Genomic DNA, 20457 nt, shown 5'->3' with positions numbered 1-20457 from the left:
AAAGAACCCTCATGTAGCTCATGGGTGTTTTCCCACACAACCATTTCATGCTGGGACCTTGGTTACAGTTTGTAAATGGGAATTCTCTTGGGGCTTGCAGGTCAAAACAACTCCCAATTATGTTCAGAAAGCACAGTTGTCTTATAAGGTGGGAGTAAACAGATATGGACGCCACCTATCCATATCTGGTCCCAAGACTGGTCCTCAGGGCCAGGAATGATGCCTGCTAAAGCAGAGCACTAAAGGGTCCTTGCAATTCCTCTTACCAAGTACCTGGGCCCCTTTCTTCCACTTCAGACAATGGACATGCCAAACTCTCACTCTCCCAGCTTCCTTTGCCCAAGGCAAGAGTTTTTGCCCTAATCCCAGTCAATCAGACATACTCTCTCTGTAGTCTGATGGGGATGCTGGTGACCAACAGTAAGACAATAGATTCTGCTTTAGTGGTGTTATCAGAATCCATGTTAAGAGGCCTGACTCTGGAGTTCCAACAGACCATCAGCTGCCTTGAGAGTCTGATCAGAGAGAAAAAGATGGTTGAAGCAAGAATTTATTTGGTATGGCCATCTTGGAAGGAACAGGAGGACTAGCATCCTAAACCCAATCTTCAGGATACTGACACTAGCTCCAGGATTATATAGGAGAAGAACGAGGGCAGGGGGCAGGAGTAGTCAAGCAGTCTTGGTCAAACTGTGGTCTAGTTGATCTTCAAGCAGGTCCAGTTTTGCAAGGTCCTGATGGCACCCATGAAATCATTATTGCTTGAGGCAGCAATTGAGTTCCCATCATGAAGTGATCTGCCTGCAAAACTTATTGTTCTTGGAACCTGAGATACACTGAGGAGAAATGACTTAGAGACTAAGAAGAGGTTAGAGGAGGAAAATGGAGTCAGTCAGGACAATGACTGGGTCCTCCTTTAAATCCCCAATTAAAGGAGCCCTTGCTACAGGGGGGAACCACAGCAGTCATGGCAACAGCACACAATTCTGGGCCTATAGTGAAGGCTTAGTTACAAAGGTCCCTGCATGCCCCTGGTGGTGACAGCAGTGACATGCTCACCAGGTTAATCCAGAACTGTGATTTGGGCTGGAGATAATGTTGTATGGCCTCAGAACCTTGCTCTCTGATCCCCTTGGTGACTTTCAGAGATATACAAATTCCTTTTCATGAGTCTATTGGGCAGAGGTAGTTTCCTCCAGTTGATAAAAAATTCTAACCAAGAATGGTAGCAGGGGGCTGGGGATGTGGCTCAAGCGGTGGCGCACTCGCCTGGCATGCGTGCGGCCCGGGTTCAATCCTCAGCACCACATACAAAGATTTGTGTCCACCGAAAACTAAAAAATAAATATTAAAAAAAAAAAATAAAATAAAAAAAAAAAAAAAGAATGGTAGCAGGTGCCAGGAAAATGGGGGTGTCCAGACTGATAATCTGCCAGGTGGAAGCTAAAGATGGTGGAAATGCAGCCAGGTTAGAGAGTCAGGCTCTGGCAACACATGCATGCAGAGAAAATGGGGCTAGTAAAGCCACCACTACTGGTGTATATAATGAAAAAGTATCTGGCCTTAGTTTAATCACTGGGGTGTCCAGTTGGGGTCCATGTCCTTGGTGTCCCGAACAAAGAATTGAGCAAGACACACAGAAGTAACAGGCAAAGTACAGATTTATTGAAGATGAAGGTGGAAGTGGCACTCCATAATGTAGAGCAAAGTGAGCCAAGCAAGAGAGGGTCAAGGTCCCGAGGTCTGTTTTTATATGCTGGACTGTGAGGCAATCTCTTCCCTATATGGACCAGATTGAAGAACTTACTCCAGTTGAGCCCACTGGTTACCTTATAATACCTGACTAGAAGGGTGTCCAATTTTCCCCCATTGGTTACTTTAGAAAACCTAATTAGAATACTGCCTACTGTACCCGCATTGGTTATTTTAGAATTCCGATCCTGTGGCAGGAGTATTATGGGCAGGAGTAGTCATGGTAAACAGGGACACGATGACTCATCTCCCTGTCTTGTCTTCCAGTGGCATTTTTCTTATACCCTGCCTCTGACATCTTGGTTTTCCTGAACTCCTACCTAACATTAGTTCCCAGCTTCCGGCTCCTACAGCCTTTGACATTTACTGTTTTTCCTTTGCTAATGAATAAAGGGGAAAAGAGGGGGCACACTGAGCTTCAGATTGCAGGCTAGTGACCAGAAAAACAAAATCAGCATGGGTTCCAGAGGGCTAGAATTTCAGTTCCAAACTCCAGGAAGAGAAGGGGCTAGAACTAGGTTCAATTTGCCATAGCCAATCAATGAATCAACCATGCCATTGTAATGACACCTTCCAAAACAACTCTAACAGTGGGGTTTGTGGAGTGGCAGACACACTTATGTTCTGGGAAGAAAGTGTGCTCAGAGAGGGCATGGAAGCTCTATGCCCTCTCCCCTTATGCATGTCTTCCATTTGGCTTGTCAAAAGACAAAATTATAATGAACTTAGTTATAGATCCAATTAGCTTTCTATCCTATAAAACAGAATGAGAGCTCTCACTGGGCAATGGCAGAATGGTGGGATTTGTAAAATGGGAACAAAGAAACACAACAAAAGATAAAAGATGACTGATAAATATCAGTTTACTATTGTAAGAGTTAAAAGCATTTTGTTAAATTTCTTTTAGCAGTGTGAGCAATCAACCCAGGGCCTCAGATATGCCAGGCAAGTGCTCTACCACTGTTATACCCCCAGTCCTTGGGTGGACTTCTTTAATATGCCCACTCAGGTGCACTGAAACCCCCTGTTTTCAAGAAAAGAATGGTCTACTTTAGGATTTGTCTGCTTCCTTATAGTTTCAGTTTGGGGCTGAAGTATACATAGCTCAGTGGTAGAGAGTTAGCTAGCATTCATGAGATTTTGGGTTTGATCCTCAGCACTTGAAAAACAAACATACATTTCAGTATGATTATGTGGCACATTACATAAGTGACCCCATTTTGGTCTAGTCTATTGGGGCCTAGAACAAAAAGCTCAGTCCAAAATGATAGCTAGTCTTTCATATTTTTTGTTTAACTGGCTGTTCCTGGGTGGAGGTGTAGCTCAGTGGTAGAGCTCATGCTTTGCCCGAAGTCCTGGGTTCAATCTCCAGAAAACAAAAGAACAACAACAACAACAAAAAAAAAAACTCAGGTTATCACTGAGTTGCACTCTTTTGTGTTCTTTACAATGAATTAATAAAATAGAAGTAAAGTGCTTTCCTGAGTTCTATGAATCATTCTAATGAATCATAAAATGTGTTGTGAGAAATAGAAAGTCCAATGGTCCATTTTCAGAATATAGTATTTGGCCTTAATTTGGATGTAAGATCCAATCATAACCATTTTGAGCTTCCCAACCTATATCCAATCATAGCCATTTTAACTATAGTCCTTCTTTTCCCTTTCCAATTTTAAAATTAGCCAGTCGTGTAGATTGTAACCGTGAGCCCCTCCTATCAGAGAAAGGGGCAGTGCAGGTTTAGGGATTAAAAACAGACAGATTTAGCCAGGCATGGTGGCACATGGCTGTAATCCAGCAGCTCGGGGGGCTGAGTTCAAAGCCAGCTTCATCAATTTAGCAAGGCCCTAAGCAACTCAGTGAGACTCTGTCCCTAAATAAAATATTAAAAAGGTCTGGGGATATGGCTCAATGGTTAAGAACTCCTGAGTTCAATCCCTGGTACAAAAAGAAAAAAAGAATGTATATGTGATAAGTCAAAATATACTCTACTGTCATATAGAACTAAAAAGAATAAAACAGGCAGACTGCATACCCAAGTGAGCTTGCTTGTCATACTGTTCAGTAACATACCCTTCTGTAGAAGTAAAGTTTGCCTTGCCAAGCCACTTCCAAGCATGAGTTTGAGTCCTTGCAGCACTCTGGTATTTCTAACATTCTGGAGGGGGTTGTTGGAACTCTAGATTTATAGCCAGTCACTAAGAAGTATGGCCCCCCTGGACTTCTGACTGGTACTGTAAGTGGGTGGGCAGACTTGAGGGACTAAGCCTGTGGGGTTTGTGCTAACTTCAAGAGTTAATATAAGAATTGAATTAAATTATTGGATGCTCAAGTTGGTGTCAGAAACAGAATTGGCTGTTGGTGAGCTACCTTCTCCTTGCACACATTGATATTGAAAAAACGACACCGTAGGAGGCCTGAACATATTGAAGACAAGTGTTTTAGTCAGCTTTTTTTGCTGCTGTGACCAAAAGACCTGACAAGAACAATTAGAGTAGGAAAAGTTTATTTGAGGACTCATAGTTTCAGAGGTCTCAGTCCATAGAAGGCCGGCTCCATTGCTTGGAGCTTGAGGAGAGACAGACCATCATGGTGGAAGTGGGTGGCAGAGGAAAGCAGTTGAAGACATGGGGCCAGGAAGCAGAGAACTCCCCTTCCCATGCACAAAATATAAACCCAAGGGCATACCCCCATTGACCTACTTCCTCCAGCCACACCCAACCTACCTACAGTTACCACCCATTTAATCCTTATCACTGGATTAATGAACTGATTGGCTTACGATTCTTTCTTATAACCCAATCATTTCACCTCTAAACTTTCATGCATTACCTCACACATGAGCTTTGGGGGGACATCTAATATCTAAACTATAACAAGGCCTTAGAATAGCATGAAGAGGGTCTGGGATTGTAGCACAATGGTAGAGTGCTCACCCAGCATGTGTGAGGCACTGGATTTGATCCTTAGCACCACACAGAAATAAATAAAATTAAGGTATTAAAGATTGTGTGTACATATGGGGGTGGGTGATGCTGGAGGCACAGCTCAGTGGTAAAGCTCATGCTTGGTATGCTAGTATACATAAGACCCTGAGTTCAGTCCCAGCACCAAAAAATAAAAATAAAAAAATAGATGCAAAATCTGACCACTTCTCAGTAGCTCCACCAGAAGCATCATTGTCTTTCATCTGAATTAATTGCAGCAGGTTCCACCCAAGTGTCCTCGCCCCATTAAAGTATATTCTCCCCAGCAGCTCAGGAGGCTGAGGTAGAGGATCACAAGTTCAAAGACAGATTCAGCAAAAGCAAGGTGCTAAGCAACTCAGTAAGACCATGTCTCTAAATAAAATACAAAATAGGGTTGGAGATGTGGCTCAGTGGTTGAGTGCCCCTGAGTTCAATCCCCAGTATTTAAAAAAAAAAAAAAAAGTATATTCTCAACTCAGTAGCAGCCAGAGGAAAGATAATTTTCAAATGTTTATCAAGTCAAGTCACTCTTCCCAAGACCCTGAGATTGAAGTCCTAGATCAAAAAGAACTGGTCCTCCTTTATCTAGGGTTCAACATAATCTACTCTCCATGACTTCTCAGATTTAGTCTTCCTCCTTTTCTTCGTTCTTCCCAAGCCACCCCAGCCTCTTCTATGTCCTTGAACTAACTGGTGGCTGTGCAATGCTCCATAACCTAATCCAAGGCTTTGGCACCCTCTAATATGCTACATCTTTTGCTTATTTGTTTACTGTGTGTGTCTCTCCCCACTAGAATGTCATCTATCTGACAGCAGGGAAGTTACCCATTATGCTTACTCCTGTATTCCCACTGCTTAGCACTTGATAGGCACTTAACAAATGTGCTGAATTAATGAATTAAGTGTAATGCACAAAAAATTCAGATCACCACTAACCCCCAGTTTTTTTGGTACTTTCCTTGCCCACTGAAGTAAGGTGTCCTAGAAAGACATGAGGGAATGTGGCTTTGCAAAAGGGAGCCAACGATTCTTATGGTCCTTCCTCCCAATTTCTTAGTGTCTCTTATGCCTTAAACTAGAGATGGATCTCAGCATGTCTGGGAGGCTCTATTACATGAGCCAAACCCAGAGGGATAGCTTATACATCAAAAGAATTATAACACATTGTTACTTTATATTGGCCAAAATATGAAGAAATGTGTGAGACTGAAGTCCTAGACCTAAAAGAACAAGTTTAGATTGAGCTACATTTATCAATATGGGTACAGAAACTTGGGGTTCACTGTGCTAGCTCAAGTTGTTGGGGATTGTTCTACATACCTGTTTGGTTAGCTGAATGAAAGCTGGATCTCACTAAATGCAGTGAGATACTGTATAAGTCCATTTTCCATTGCTCTAACAAAATACCTGAGGCTTAAAAACAGAGGTTCATTTTTTATTTTTTGGTGCTGTGGATTAAACCCAGGGCCTGACACATACTAAGCATGCATTCTATCACCCAGCTATAAAACAGGTTTATTTAGCTCAGAATTTTATTTATTTATTTATTTGGTTGGGGGGCGTAATTTGGGATTGAACCTAGGGGTACTTAACCACTGAGCCATATGTCAGCTCTTTTTTATTTTTTATTTTGAAACAAGAGTCTTGCCAAGTTGCTTAGGGCCTCCCTAAATTGCTAATACTGGTTCGAATTTGCAATCCTCCTGCCTCAGCTTCCTGAGTCACTGGAATTATACGCATGTACCACTGTGCTCAGTGCCCTTTTTTAAATTTTGAAATAGGGTCTCACTAAATTGCCAAGGTTTGCTCAAATTTACAATCTTCCTGCCTCAGCCTCCCCACTCTCTTGAATTACAGGCCTGTGTTTGAAGTCTACCTCTTAAAGGTCCTCTGCCTCCTAGCATTGACACACTGAAGACCAAGCTTTCATCACATGAATGCTTGGGGACACAGCCAAGCTATATCCAAACCATAGCAGATGCCCAGAGCTTCCTAGTACATGTAGTGCTTAAGATCTAGTCATTCATTCAAAATAAATGTTGGGACTGAAATTTTATCATGGACAACTCACCTTTTCCCTGAATTCCTAGAAAAGGCCCAGAAAATACTCTCTTCACTGAGGCCATCGAAAATTCATTGCTGAGGCGAGCATCTTTGAAAACTTGTTAGACTACTATAGCAAAGTGCAATAAACTGAATGACTGAAACCACAGAAAGTTCAAGAAGCCTGGGCAATTTCGTGAGACCTTATGTCAAAATAAAATATAAAAGGGGCTAGAGATGTAGCTCAGTGATACGGTACACCTGGGTTCAATCTCTGGTACCATACACACACAAAAGGGGGCGGGCAGGATGGCATGGTGGCACAGGCCTGTAATCCCCGCAGCTCAAGAGATTGAGAAAGGGGGATGGCGAGTTCAAAGCCAGCCTCAGCAAAAGCAAACTGAGACCCTGTCTCTAAATAAAATACTAAATAGGGCTGGGGATGTGGCTCAGTGGTCGAGTGCCCCTCAGTTCAATCCCCAGTATTCCCAAAAAAGCAGGGGGAGAGGCTCTTAGATTTCAATTTAGATAACAGAATGCTAAGTAACAATGGTTAAGCAGTGTTGAGCTGCCAGAAGAAAGAGGTGCAGAGACCATGACATGTAGGACACGTAGGTAATTTGAAAGGTCAGAATAGCGGGGATCTTTCACAGTAGGAAACTAATCATCAGGCCCCCAGAACAAAACTAGATGAAAAGCCAGCAGAGTTCTACTTACATGACAGAACCTGTGGCTCAGCTAACAGAATCCTGACTGCAATAAAAAGGATCCCTCATCAACTTTCCAGATAAAATCAGTTCATGAACCCAGGAGCCCCTGAAGGGAGCCAGGTAGGCACCCTTTAAGGAGGGCCTCCAGCATGTCCATGAGTGTAGCTCAGGGCTCAGTCCAAGGCAACATAATTCCTCTCCGGTGAGGGGTGTCCCCAGGGAGTAGGAGCTGAACCAAGGATTCCCACTCAGATTGAAAAGAAAGACCTCTATATGGGGCATGTACAGAACTGTCAGAGAGAATACCTCAAAAGCAGAAAACTGGCTACAAAATACAATCTTAAATTATCATGTTTTAAAAAGTATTTATTGCAAAGAATGCTGGACACAGTGTGATTTGTAGCTGAGATTCAATACCATCCATTCTCAGGAAAGCAGGAAAACATTTGCAACTTGGACACATCAACCATCCCAGCTACCTGGCAGCCAACCAGGCTTGTGGCTGCCTATGCAGAGGTTTCTCCAGGACAATGTTGAGGGAGAGGGCTGATCCTTGCACATGCCCTGACCCCAGACTTCCTTCTGCCCTATCCCTAGTCCTTGTAACACATCCATGTCCAGCAGCTCCTGCCTCTTCTCTATACCGGGAGAACCAAGGCTTCAGTGGTCTTGCCTCAGGTGACATTGAAATGTAAATGCACAGCCACTGGCCAAAGGGATCTGCTATAGCTAATAAGTATTTTCAGGAGGTGTCAAAAGTCACCAAAACTTCAAGGGACACAGAAGCAAAGGCTTCAGTCTCCATGTTTCAAAGGCAGTGATTTGGACCTCTGGCTTCAGTTTGGGGCTTGGTGGTCCAATAGGTAATGATTCTAGAAGGATCCTGTCCTAGCCCTGTCCCAGACATCTCTCTACCTGTATTTATTCAAAGATGCTACAGCACACAAGGATGAGAGACCACTGGCCAGGGACAGGGACAGTGGCTCCTCTCAGGGACAGGTGGTACTGACAGGCTGCAAAGTTAAGGGGGCTGGAAAAGATAGGCTGCTCTAGCCAGGCACAGGCATGGAAAGATTCCAGATACAAAATGGGCTTGGGAATCCAGGAGCATGGCTTCACCAATGTCCACGTATGGCATCTGACAGAGAGAATCTGACTACTAGTCCTTCCAGACACTTTCCAGTACTGACCCACAACCTGACTGGTTGGGCTGTTGGCCAGCTATAAAAAGGATCCAGAAACCATTGCCTGGACCCAGAAGAACTCAGGGGCATGACAGATGTCAGACTTTGTAAAGCCATTTTCACCAGGCTTCATATGCACATGAATCAAAGTTGTGATGCAATTGGAGAAATGCTTTCTTGGCCAGGGGCTACCTCTGTCCTCTCCCTTCCTCAGTCTCACAGGTAGAAGTCAACAAACACCAGGACAGATTTTATAGGACCACAAGTTTTTCTGAACGATTTATGGCAAATGCATGTTTCTGCCACCAATATACATTCCTGTGTGGATAGAAGCTGCAACAGGCAAGAGGCAACCTCGTCCCTGGCTGCCAGTAGACATAGCCTGGGAAGGGGAGACTCAGCCCTCCCCTTGAGCACTTCGGTGTATGCACCAGAAAGGTAACTTGTACAACTACCCAGTCTTTACATGGTTGCACTATGACCTGTGGGAAGGGGTGGCTTTGGCCACCAGCTTGCCCATATTCCAGTGTATGCACAGTTGGGAAGGGGTGGTCACAAATACTCTTCTTCCGACATGTTTCTACAGCATCACAAGATGCTAAAGCAGTGTGTTGCTTTCAGGAGTGTCCACAAATATGAGTGATATGGACCCAAGGACCTGGTCAGTGTCTTCTTCTCTTCAATTCCTGGATGGGAAGGATGGGGAAGGCTCTCCCGCTCACCTGAGGCAGCAGATGCTCAGGGATCCATGAAGACCTGGCCACTGGCTCAGCAAGAGGCCACAGAGCAGGTAGTAAAGGTCCTACCAGGGTGTCACTTGGTCAGCCCCAGACAATTGGGCCACAGTGACAACATCTCAACGAGACTTTCTGCTTCACATTTAGGGATATACACTTCACAAAGCCATCTGGCCTTTTGAGAGTAACCACCTGAAAGCTGCAACAAAGGGACCAGCTGCTGGGCAGCCTCAGCCCACCGACGTGGCACAGTCTAGTCCAGTGATTCTTAGCAGCAGGTTAGCAGCCACGCCCAACCCTGTCACAGACTATCAACAAGGAGGCAGGTGAGCTGGGCAGGGACTCTGGGTGCTGCCAGCCATACACTGCTTTGAGAGTATTTCTGCATGGTGACTGTCACATACACAGACCTTCTGCAGAGATCAATGCCTGCCCAGGGGTTGCAGTGGATGAGAAATGGTCACTGGTGAGCCGGGACTGTGACAAGGGCTTCCTCTGGAGGCCGAGAGATGTCTACATTCTGCACAATAAAAACACAGAACATTCATCCTGTAGCAGGATAGATAGGAAACCTACTGCCTGCTTTCCCTATCATGTGGCCAGATGGGACGGGTATACATTCTCACCTCAGGAGACCCAGCCACAGGACTCTAGACCCTTAGCTTCCCTAAGAATGTAGTCACAAGCTTCCTGTCACACAATGGGTGCTCAGACAATAGGGCAAAGGTTGGGTGGGGAATGTCACTCAGCTCATTGCTCTATTATAGGCAGGTCAAAGCAAGGCTTTCAGTTACAAGGACCTACAGGTTAGACAAAGCAAGGTTAACTCCTGCTCAGGGTTGGGTCACATATAGAGGAACCCTTGGCTTAGAGCCTGAGTCCTCATTAGTGGGGACAGGGAGGGAGTTAAACTCCTAGGAGGTGCCTCCCTCCTGGCTCTGTCAGAGCATAGGTGTCAGACATGGCCCCAGAAGTCCATGAACATCTCCTAGTCTACAGCCTGGTCTGCTCCTTCAGGGCTGGAGCACAGTCCCCTGAAGCTTTCAACTATAGATGGCCCCTACAAAACTATAGAACCCATCTTTGGTCTGCTGAGCTCAGGATATCTCAAGCCTGAGAACAGGGGTCCTCAGACTCCCCTCAGTTCTACGAGGCTGTCCTACATAAGCCCTATTCTTGTGCCCCTCCTCCCACCTGTGGGTCATGAGAACTATCACCTGAAGGAGCAGGTCACCAATGATTTGAGTTGCAGCCTTGTGCAATGTGATGCCCAGATCCACAGGGAAAGAGATAGCCCCCTTGACCTATACCATGGGCACACAGACCAGCCACTGGAATTGTAGGGGCAGGTATATTTCTAACCTTGAGGTAGGTTTCCTGAGGGCCCCCATTCCCACCATATCCCAACCCCAAAGATGAGTCAGGAAACTATAGGATCCTATCTCTCCCTGAAAGGGAACTGTCTGGAAACCTATGGCCAATAATAGTAACTCTTTTTCAGAAGTATGCATCCTGAGACTGTCAGAGTGACTATCAGCCAGAGCATGGCCATGGGCTGGCAGGGTTAGCCCCCAAAGGCTGCCAGATCCAGGGACCTCACTCACCATTACCCTATCAGTGCTGGGGGCCCAACACCACCTGAGCTTTCCTCAGTGAAAAGGATGCCTGGTAGAATATGCCTTCCCCTGGCAGGGGATGTGGGGATAAGAAAGATAGTAGAATGAAACAGACATTACTTTATGTATGCATGTGACTGTATAACCAATGTGATTCTACAATATGTACACTCAGAAAAATGAGAAATTATATCCCATCTATGTATGATATATCAAAGTATATAAGTGCATTCTACTGTCATGTGTAACTAATTAAAACAAATTAAAAAAGAAAAAAGAATATGCCTTCCCCTGTGACCTGTAGGTGCTAGACAGCGTGGTTCAAACTTGGCCAAGACAAAGATTCCCAGAGCAAAGAGAAAAGAGGCCTGCATGGTGACTGGTCCTGGTTGTGGAAAGCAACGTTGGGAAGGAATAGGACACATTACTATCTCTGCAGTGTTCAAGACTAAGGAGCTGAAGGTGAGGAGGGGCACCTCAGCAAAGACCCTAGTCCATGTATGTGCCACCATGAATGGCAACAGATATGACTAAGGCCACAGAAGTCTTCCTGGTGCAGTGGACTCCAGAAGGGAAGGGAGGTCCTCTCCTTGGCTACTATGAAAGGACCTCCACATAGTCAGTGAAACTGGTACTGGGCAGCACTTAGAGGAGCTTCACCACCATGAACAAGGCCCTTGGAGAACAGAGGTAGTGAGCTGTCCTTCTGGAGGCAGTTTTCTGCCTACAGCTAGGCTCCTCAGCATCTTCCCCAACAAAACATGATACTGTTCTTATGTTCAAAAGCACTTTAGTCAGAAATGATGCTCACGCAAGGCCTGGACTGGCAGAAGATAGAAAAATCCCCACTTGCTCCTCTTTGTCTCAGACCTCTATGGTGGGGCTACTGGGAGCTGTGTGACTTCTCAAGAAGTGGCAGTCAACCATACCCAAATTCAGGTGCTGACATGGTAGCCCAGCCCCAGGGATTCCCCTACCCCTAGAGCAGCTAACCAAGACACAGCCCCACCCAAGGACAGGAGAACTATCTGGGCAGAAAACAGCCTTGGCAAAAGATTTGAGCTCCTTCTGGCAGGCACCCAAGCTGGCCTTAAAGATTTAGAGTCTCAACACCTCTGGGCAACATTCCTGCCATCCCAGCAGTGACCCCAATACTACCTGAGGCCTGTCCCGGTGTGTGTTCACAGCTGCCACATTTAGGAATATGGATTCCACTTTACAACCTGTCAGAAAAGAGGAAAATTTAGTTCCCCCTCCCTGGAGAGACAGAGGACAAAATCTTATCTCAGGAGGAGGTTATGGATTGTGGAATGGAGCAGCTATCTCAGCTTTACTCTAGTACTAGTACTCCCACCTCAGGTAGCCCTAAGGAGTCAGTCAGGAAAGATTAGGAAAGAGATGGTATCTTGTCAGTCTTGTGCTTATCCATGTATGACTGCCCAGACAGCTCCACCCAGAGGCCCCAAGCTGCCTACGCAGGGACCAAGAGCAGAGCAGTAACAGGCTTAAGCTCAACATGGGGTCACTTATTTGTGGGGGGGTCCTCAAACCACTGATAACCCTAACCCTGCCACACAAGGTCAAATCAATTTGTGCTGGGTGCTCAATGCAAGAGGGAGGTTATCACACATTGGAATGAAATTAGCTGCCCATACAGCTTCATCCTCAAATGAGAACCTGTATCAGAGGAGTTAACACCCAAACCAGAAAGCTGCCTGAGCTCTCTGTTAGTGTAGTGAGAGGCAGGAGTGAGATATAAACTGCGCTGTACCCAGAACATTTTAAGATCCAGGTCCTGGGGGTCATGGGTGTTTGGGTGGTTTTCGAAACACCAGTAGAAAAGGCCCTCATGCAGGTGGGTAATGGTTAAGGAAGGATCATTGGAGACGCTTCCTGAGGTCACATAAACATCCCCCTCCCCCCCGCCCCAGTACTAGAGATTGAATTCAGGGCTTTGCACATGCTAGGCAAGGGCTCTTACACTTAGCAACATCCTCAGCCTTTTTTCCCCCCTCTTTTTTTGGGGAAGGGCTCAAACTTATGATCCTTCCACCTTAGCCTCCCAAATTCCTGGGATTATAGATATGTGTGACAGAGTCCCATTTCAACATAAACTTTTAAATAACAAACTTAAAAAGCAAATTGGGAATGGTAGTGGTACAGGGACTGGAGGAATGGGCCCCTAATGGAATTTTCAAGTGATTTGCCAAAAATCACAAAATGCTACAGAGAGCTAAGATCAACTGTGGGACCCTCCCTTACCATAAGCCACAGGAGTCAGCTTCAGGACTGTGTGCAGTGGACACTTGAGGTAGGGAAGCTGTTCTGTGGACAAAGAAGGGAATGGATAACATGCCCAGGCGACAGTCCCTCTTTTTCACACACACACACACACACACACACACACACATCCCACCTCCCCAGAGGCAAGACCCCTAACCTGCTGCCTTGTCAAGGAAGTAGGCCAGAAGACACCGCATCACAGCCTGGTGGCAGATGACTAGCACATTCTCTTGCCTCTCCAATTCCATAATGACTGGTTCTAGACGCTGGACCAGGTCCTCATAGGACTATAAGGGCAAACAGGAAGGTTGTCTCTCAGGCCTGGATTCCAGGGTAGGTAGGAACAGAAGCATCCTGGGCAATGGGCTACCTTCCCATTCCTGGAGCTGCTCACCATTCAGAAATTTGTGGCTAACCCTCTTCCAGCCTGGCTTCTGAGGGGATAGAGTTGGTAGACGCCCTTAGAAGACTGCCAGTGAGATGTCTGGCTTGAGAAGGAAGAAAGTAGGAGTGGGCAATGTGGGAAAGGAGCCACCTCCCCTTCCCAGGGCCAGGACTAGGACTGAGAGGGCTAGGCCTTAAGCTCCCATCCCAAAGGACTACCTCACACCCACTCATGGGGACATACACTGAACCCTATGGGAATTCACATTCTATCAACTGTGGCTGACGGAAAAGATGCAAGATGCAACCTGCTTTCAGTTCACAGCAGACAAGGGTGGTAGGGAAGGGGAACAAAGGCCCCAGAATTTCCTGGAGAGTAATTGTCAGAAACACATGAGGTTTCTAGGAACAACCCTCACAGTGTGCCCTCTGCCTTCCCCTACCTCTGTGATAATATGTAATTTGGACCCTTGCTGGTCCCCTAATCAACACTCATATGTTAGGAGAATTGGACTTAAGCCTTGAGGGAATTTTATTTCTCTGTATATAATGAGTAGCCCTTTAAAATAAAGTACCCATGGTTGAATTTGCCCCATGCTTTGACTCGGAAGCAATACCAATACACTGATTTATGCTGGCCCCTAGTAGTTCTAGGCAGAACTTGGATCAATTCATTTAACTTCAATTTATTTAACTTCTACCTCAGGCCATTTCCTAGAAGGGAGAAGAGCTGCATGAGTGAAAAGTAACCCCCCAGTTTCTGACCTGGGGCCTAGACTGACCAGGGACTCTATTGGAGGGAAGGTGACAAGTGCAGATCACTTATAGTGATCACAATCTATCTGGGGAAGGTGCCTCTGGGTCTGGAACCAAGGCTGGGGTGGTGCCTAGAGCTGTAGAGAGGACAGGATCATCCTGTAATGATGGGAAGCATCCATAGGGAAAGCAAAGGCCCAGCATTGAGACATGAGTGGGCTAAGACCTAAGTCTCAGGCCTGGCATGTGTCCCTACTACTTGGCTATTTGAGCACCCTAGGAAGGGCTAACAACTTCCTGGCAAAGGAGCTAGGAATGTAAGGAGACCATAAACGAAGCCAAACCACACAGAGCCAGGCTCTGTTGTGCCTCCACCCTGGAAATGAGGAAAACAGGGACAAGAAGCAGGGATTCAACAGCTCCCAGAGTTGGATACCTGCTCTATGTAATACTGTCCACCCACCAACCAAGGAGGGGGCAGAGGCCTGGACCACAGAGCTAGGAAGTGGTAGAGATGAAACACATACCACAGATCCTCAGTCACAGGCAGTATTCCCAGATAGGCATCAGGTAGTTGGAATAAGACCCAAATCCCACCTACCTCACCCTTGGGGTACCGGTACCGGTACTTGTCTTGGTCCCGCAGGGCAAATTCCAGTGGATAATGATACTGAATTTCCTCATATGTCATCTCCTCACAGACACCCTAGGAAGACACCACAGTCATCACATCTCTCAATCTAGGCCTGGAAAATCAGTCTTGCAGTGGTTGGGGAATTACAGGCAGAGAAGACCATTCACAGGGCATTTCCTAGGCCAATGGAACTCTCCCAGCCTAGAACTTAGGCTATCTGGGAAAAGTGTGTCCTCTCAGAACACAGCCTGAGGCAGCCCCCTGTTTCTATGAAGCTACCAGAACAATCTTTGCCCATCCATCCAGTTTATGCCATAAAATTAAACACAAATGTTAAATGTGCATCTTTTTTCTGTGCTGTGAAAATATAAAGTCTTAGTATAGAGTGTTGTACAAATTATAAAGCAATTTTCACTTGTGTCATTCAGAACACACACACCCAACATAGATTACTTTATACAAATATATTAAAAAACAAAACAAAACACCAAACAAATAAAACAAAGCAAACAAACAAAAAACCCACAAAAAACAACAATAACAAAAGTACCCAACCTGCAGAAAATGATTGAAAATAATTAAGTGTAATTTAAGGACACAGAGAGGCCCAGAGTGAATTAAACCATCTCTTCCTTAGCCTGGTGCACCCCTACTGAGCCACATTACCAGCAGCATTGTGGACCACTTTCCCAGGGCCCTGTAAAGAATGACAAACTCTCCCCAATCCATTCCTTCATTCAGGAGTCTAGGAATGTCTGAATTGACCAGTGATTTTCCTGAGGCCCAAGCCAAAAGCCATTAAAGAAGACATATCCAGAGAGAGAGAGAGAAACAATAAAGTATCCTAACAAAAAGCTGCATGTCTCTGATTTTGTTCATCTTTTTTCTACAAAGACTGGGCAGGGCTGGGGATACAGTTCAGTTGGTAGAGTACTTGCCTCGCATGCACAAGGCCATGGGTTCAATCCCCAGCACCATACAATCACAAAAAAGACTATAAGAAAAGATAGAGCCAGGCATGGTGGCACACACCTATAATCCCAGTGGCTTGTAGGATCACGAGTTCAAAGCCAGCCTCAGCAACAGCGAGGCACTAAACAACTCAATGAGACCTTGTCTCTAAATAAAATACAAAATAGGGCTGGAGATGTGGCTCAGTGGGCAAGTGCCCCTGAGTTCAATTCCCGGTATGGGGGGGGGGGGGGAGATGATAGGGACTCGTGTTGTGGCTCAGTGATGGAATGCTTTCCTAGCACATGTGAGGCACTGGATTCAATCCTTGGCACTACATTAAAAAAACAAATAAAATAAAGGTATTGTGTCCATCTATAACTAAAAAAGAAAGAAAAAGAAAAGAAGAGCTGGGGCTATAGCTCAGTGGTAGAGCACTTGACTAGCACATGAGACCCTGAGTTCCATTCCCAACACCATACACAAAAAAAAAAAAGAAAGAAAGAAAGAAAACAAAAGATAGAGCTGGGCATGGCACACACCTATAATCCCAGTGACCCAGGAGGCTAAGGCAGGATCAACACAAGTTACATACCAGCCTGGGCAACTTAGTAATACCCTGTCTCAAAATAAAAAATATAATGGGCTGGGGATGTGGTTCAGTAGTTCAGCACCCCTGGGTTCAATCCCTGGTACAAAAAAAGAAAAACATCAGTGCAGAAAGTAATAAAATAGAGAACAGAAAAAACAATCAAGCAACAAAATCAAAATTAATTTTTGGAAAAGATCAACAAAATTCAAAATTTATGAACTCAATTTAGCTAGAATGACCAAGAAAAAAGAAAAGAGAAAAGAAGGCTTGAGTTAGCAAAGTTGGAAATGAAAGAGAAGATATTACTACCAACCTATGGAAATACAAAATAAAAGAATGTTATGAACAACTATATATATAGATATTGTATCCATGGATTCAATAGAGGATCAAAAATATTTGGAAAAAAAGATATGTATATACTGAACAAACACAGACTTTTTTCCTAAAGAATACAATGTATAATAACTATTTACATAACATTGTATTAGGTATTATAAATAGGTAAGATTATTTAGTGACTTTTAAATTTTATTTATTTATTTACTTATTTGAGACAGGGTCTCAAATGTTACCCAGGCTAATCTTGAACTCATGGCCTCAAGCAATCTTCCTGCCTTATCCTCCTCAAGTACCAGGAATTAGAGCTGTCTACTACCATGCCTGGCTTAGAGATGATAGGTGTAGATTATGTGGAAATATTATACAATGGATTTAAGTATACATGGATTTTGGGTATTGACTAGCATTCTGAAACCAATCCCCCAGAGATTAGGTTGCTTAGATGAAAAAAATGTTAAAAAGACAAACTACCTGTTGTGGGTTGAACTGTATCTCCTCAAAAGGTATGTTCAAGTCCTAAACCCTTGTAGGTGTAAATGCCACCTTCTTTGGGAATAGGGTCTTTGAAGACATAATCAAGTTAAGATAAGGGCATATTGGATCAGACTAAGCCCCAAATCCAGTGACTGGTATTCTTTTAAGAAGATCACATGAAGACACAGACACACACAGGGAAAAAGACCATGTCATGATTGAAGTAGGGACTGGAGTGATAACTGCTGCAAGACAAAGATTGCCAAGGATTTCTGGCAACAATGAGAAACTAGGAAGAGAGGAAATATTCTGTACTAGAGACTTCCAAAGGAGCAGGGTCTTGCTGACACCTTGATTTCACACTTCTAGGCTCCAGAAGTACGAGAAAATAAATTTCAGTTGTTTGAAGCTACCCATCTTATGGTACTTTGTTACTGCAGCCCCAGGAAGCTAACATATATTTTGGTACCAGAAGTGAAATGCTATAAAAAATAACCAAAAATGTGGAAGTGGTTTTAGAATTGGGTAGTAGGTAGAGGTTGGAAGAATTCTGAGGTGCATGAAAACAAAAAGCTTAGATGACTTGAAGACTCTATGGTAAAAATATGGAAGCTCAGATGGAAGAAGATGGTAGAGAAAGCTTCTGTTGCCTAAAGGAATACATATATCATCATGAACAGGCTGATAGGAATGTGAATGTTAAAGGTTCTTCCATCAGATTTCAGAAGGAAATGAGGTACATACTACTGGACTCTAAAGAAAAGATAATCTTTGTTATAAAGTGGCAGAGGACTTGGCTGAAGCATATTCTAGTATCAGGTGGCTGTCATCAAAAAGTCAGATAATAACAAGTGTTGGAAAGGACATAAAGAAATAAGAACCCTCACGCTCTGCTGGTGAGAATGCAGAATTGTGCAGCCATATTGGAAAACAGTCTGGTTGTTTCTCAAAAGATTAAACACAGAGTTACCATATGACCCAGCAATCCTACTCCAAGGTATGTGATGGAGAGAATGAAAACACGTGTCCACACTAAAACATATATGAATGCTCATATTATTATTATTATTTGTAATAGCCCCAAAATGGACACAAGCCAAATGCTCAGCAACAGATGAATGGATAGATAAAAATATATGGTATAATAATAAATGGAAATTATTCAGCCATAAAAAAGAATGAAGAACTGATACATGCTACAACATGGATGTACTTCAAAAACATTATACTAAGTAAAAGAAGCTATAATTCAAGTATTATCAAGACCATATATTATATGATTCCGTTTATATGAAATATCCAGAATAAGCAAATCTATAGAGACATAAAATAGATTAGTCATAGACTGAGGTTGAAGGAGGGGTTGGGAGGAAATGGGTAGTGGCTGATGATGAGTACACACATGATTTCTTTCTGAGGTGATGAAATGTTCTAAAACTGTGGTGATAGTTGTGTAACTCTGTGAACATACAATTACTAAACTGTTCATGATGAATGGACAAACTATGGTATGTGAATTATACCTCAATAAATCTGTTTTTCTTTTCCCCCCCCCCTTAAAGAAATATAGGCTGAGGATGTAGCTCAATGTTAGCATGTTAGTTAGCATGCAAAAGGCCCTGGGTTGTAGTCTCAGCACTCCAAAAAAAAAAAAAAAAGGAATTTAAGGCTATAATTGTAGAATGACTAAGAAAAATATTACAATGTTGAAAAGACCAGCTCAAGAATGTTTATCAGAACAGAGGAAAAGAACAAAGATAAACATGGAAAATGATTTATAGATGATAATAATTATAACAGTTTCAAAACTTGCAAGTTTTGCAAGAACACCTATAGCATCTAAGGAAACAATCAGATTAACCTTAAAGGAAAAACCCTGGGAAGCCTCAGTTTTTTAGACAAAAATCAAAGGCTAGAGCCAAATCTGTGTACTTCGAGGCAAGAATGAATGGCCTATAACCTGCCTCAGAAAGCCACTATTTGTATGAGAAAGAAAACGGTGGCTACAGGCCTCCTCGACTGTCACTGGCCACAAGATGACTTAAAAGAGCCATGAAATAGGTTATAAAAATTGCTTATTTTTTAAAACAGATAAACAATTCTGGAGAAAAAAAAAAAACAGAAAAAACAAAACCATGGTGCTATACTCTGCCCAATTATGTTAATGAAAGGAAATAGAAGTAACAAACCCTCCTCTTTCCCAACAACAAATCAAAAATGATTTTCCTGTTACTAACTTTGATAAGTGTATTTTACCTAATTCATTCCCCCATTTATCTATCTATCTATCTTTTCTTTTTTTTTTAATATTTATTTTTTAGTTTTCGGCAGACACAACATCTTTGTTTGTATGTGGTGCTGAAGATGGAACCCAGGCCGCATGCATGCCAGGTGAGCGTGCTACCACTTGAGCCACATCCCCAGCCCATCTATCTATCTTTTCAATGCTGGAGATCAAACCCAGGGCCTCACACATTCTAGGCAAATGCTCTATCACTAAGCTACATCCCCTACTTTTTTTTATTTTTTTATTTTGAGATAGGGTCTTGCTAAGTTGCCCTGGCTGACATTAAACTTATGATCTTCCTGCTTCCAAGAAGCTGGAATTACAAGTGAGTGCCACTATGCCCAGCTTATTCCTCTATTTACGTGCATCCTACTTAGGAATGTCTTTGAAAGCTTTAAGGTACTACTGGAATAAGTACACTGCCTACCTTCTAAAAAACAGAAAAGATAATGTATTCAAAGAAAAATTGGAATAAAGAGAAAACCAAGTACTGAAACAAGATCAAACAATACTACTACATCTAATAATAATAAATGAGGTTTGGGCATATACAGTGGTACAGCATTTGCATAGCACATGTGAGGCCCTGGGTTTGATTCCCTAGCACTGTCCAAACTAATAATAATAATAAATATAAATGGTTTTAGACCCTCCTTCAATATAAAAGCTTTTATGGGCCGAGATTATAGCTCAGTAGTAGAGCCCTTGCCTAGCATGCGTGAGGCACTGGGTTCAATACTCAG

At 43.7% G+C, this 20457-nt stretch overlaps 1 protein-coding gene across 6 annotated transcripts in view; it reads right to left on the bottom strand.

Moving 5' to 3' along the window:
• Positions 1-7822: 7822 nt before the first annotated feature.
• Positions 7823-20457, bottom strand: part of Pfkfb4 (6-phosphofructo-2-kinase/fructose-2,6-biphosphatase 4) — a 45195-nt gene continuing 32560 nt past the window's right edge. For all 6 annotated transcript variants that reach the window (XM_015487266.2, XM_015487264.2, XM_048794357.1 and 3 more), the window contains 5 exons: positions 15036-15140; positions 13452-13581; positions 13274-13336; positions 12170-12234; positions 7823-9915 (listed from right to left, as the gene is read on the bottom strand). In XM_015487266.2, coding sequence (XP_015342752.1) covers positions 9856-9915; positions 12170-12234; positions 13274-13336; positions 13452-13581; positions 15036-15140 — 423 coding nt within the window. In that variant the 3' untranslated portion in view covers positions 7823-9855. The remainder of the gene's footprint in view (positions 9916-12169; positions 12235-13273; positions 13337-13451; positions 13582-15035; positions 15141-20457) is intronic.

This window comes from Marmota marmota, unplaced genomic scaffold (genome assembly GCF_001458135.2).
Source record: "Marmota marmota marmota unplaced genomic scaffold, marMar, whole genome shotgun sequence".
Lineage (NCBI taxonomy): Eukaryota > Metazoa > Chordata > Mammalia > Rodentia > Sciuridae > Marmota > Marmota marmota.
Note: the sequence above shows the minus strand (reverse complement) of the source record. Positions and strands in the feature narration are given on the sequence as shown.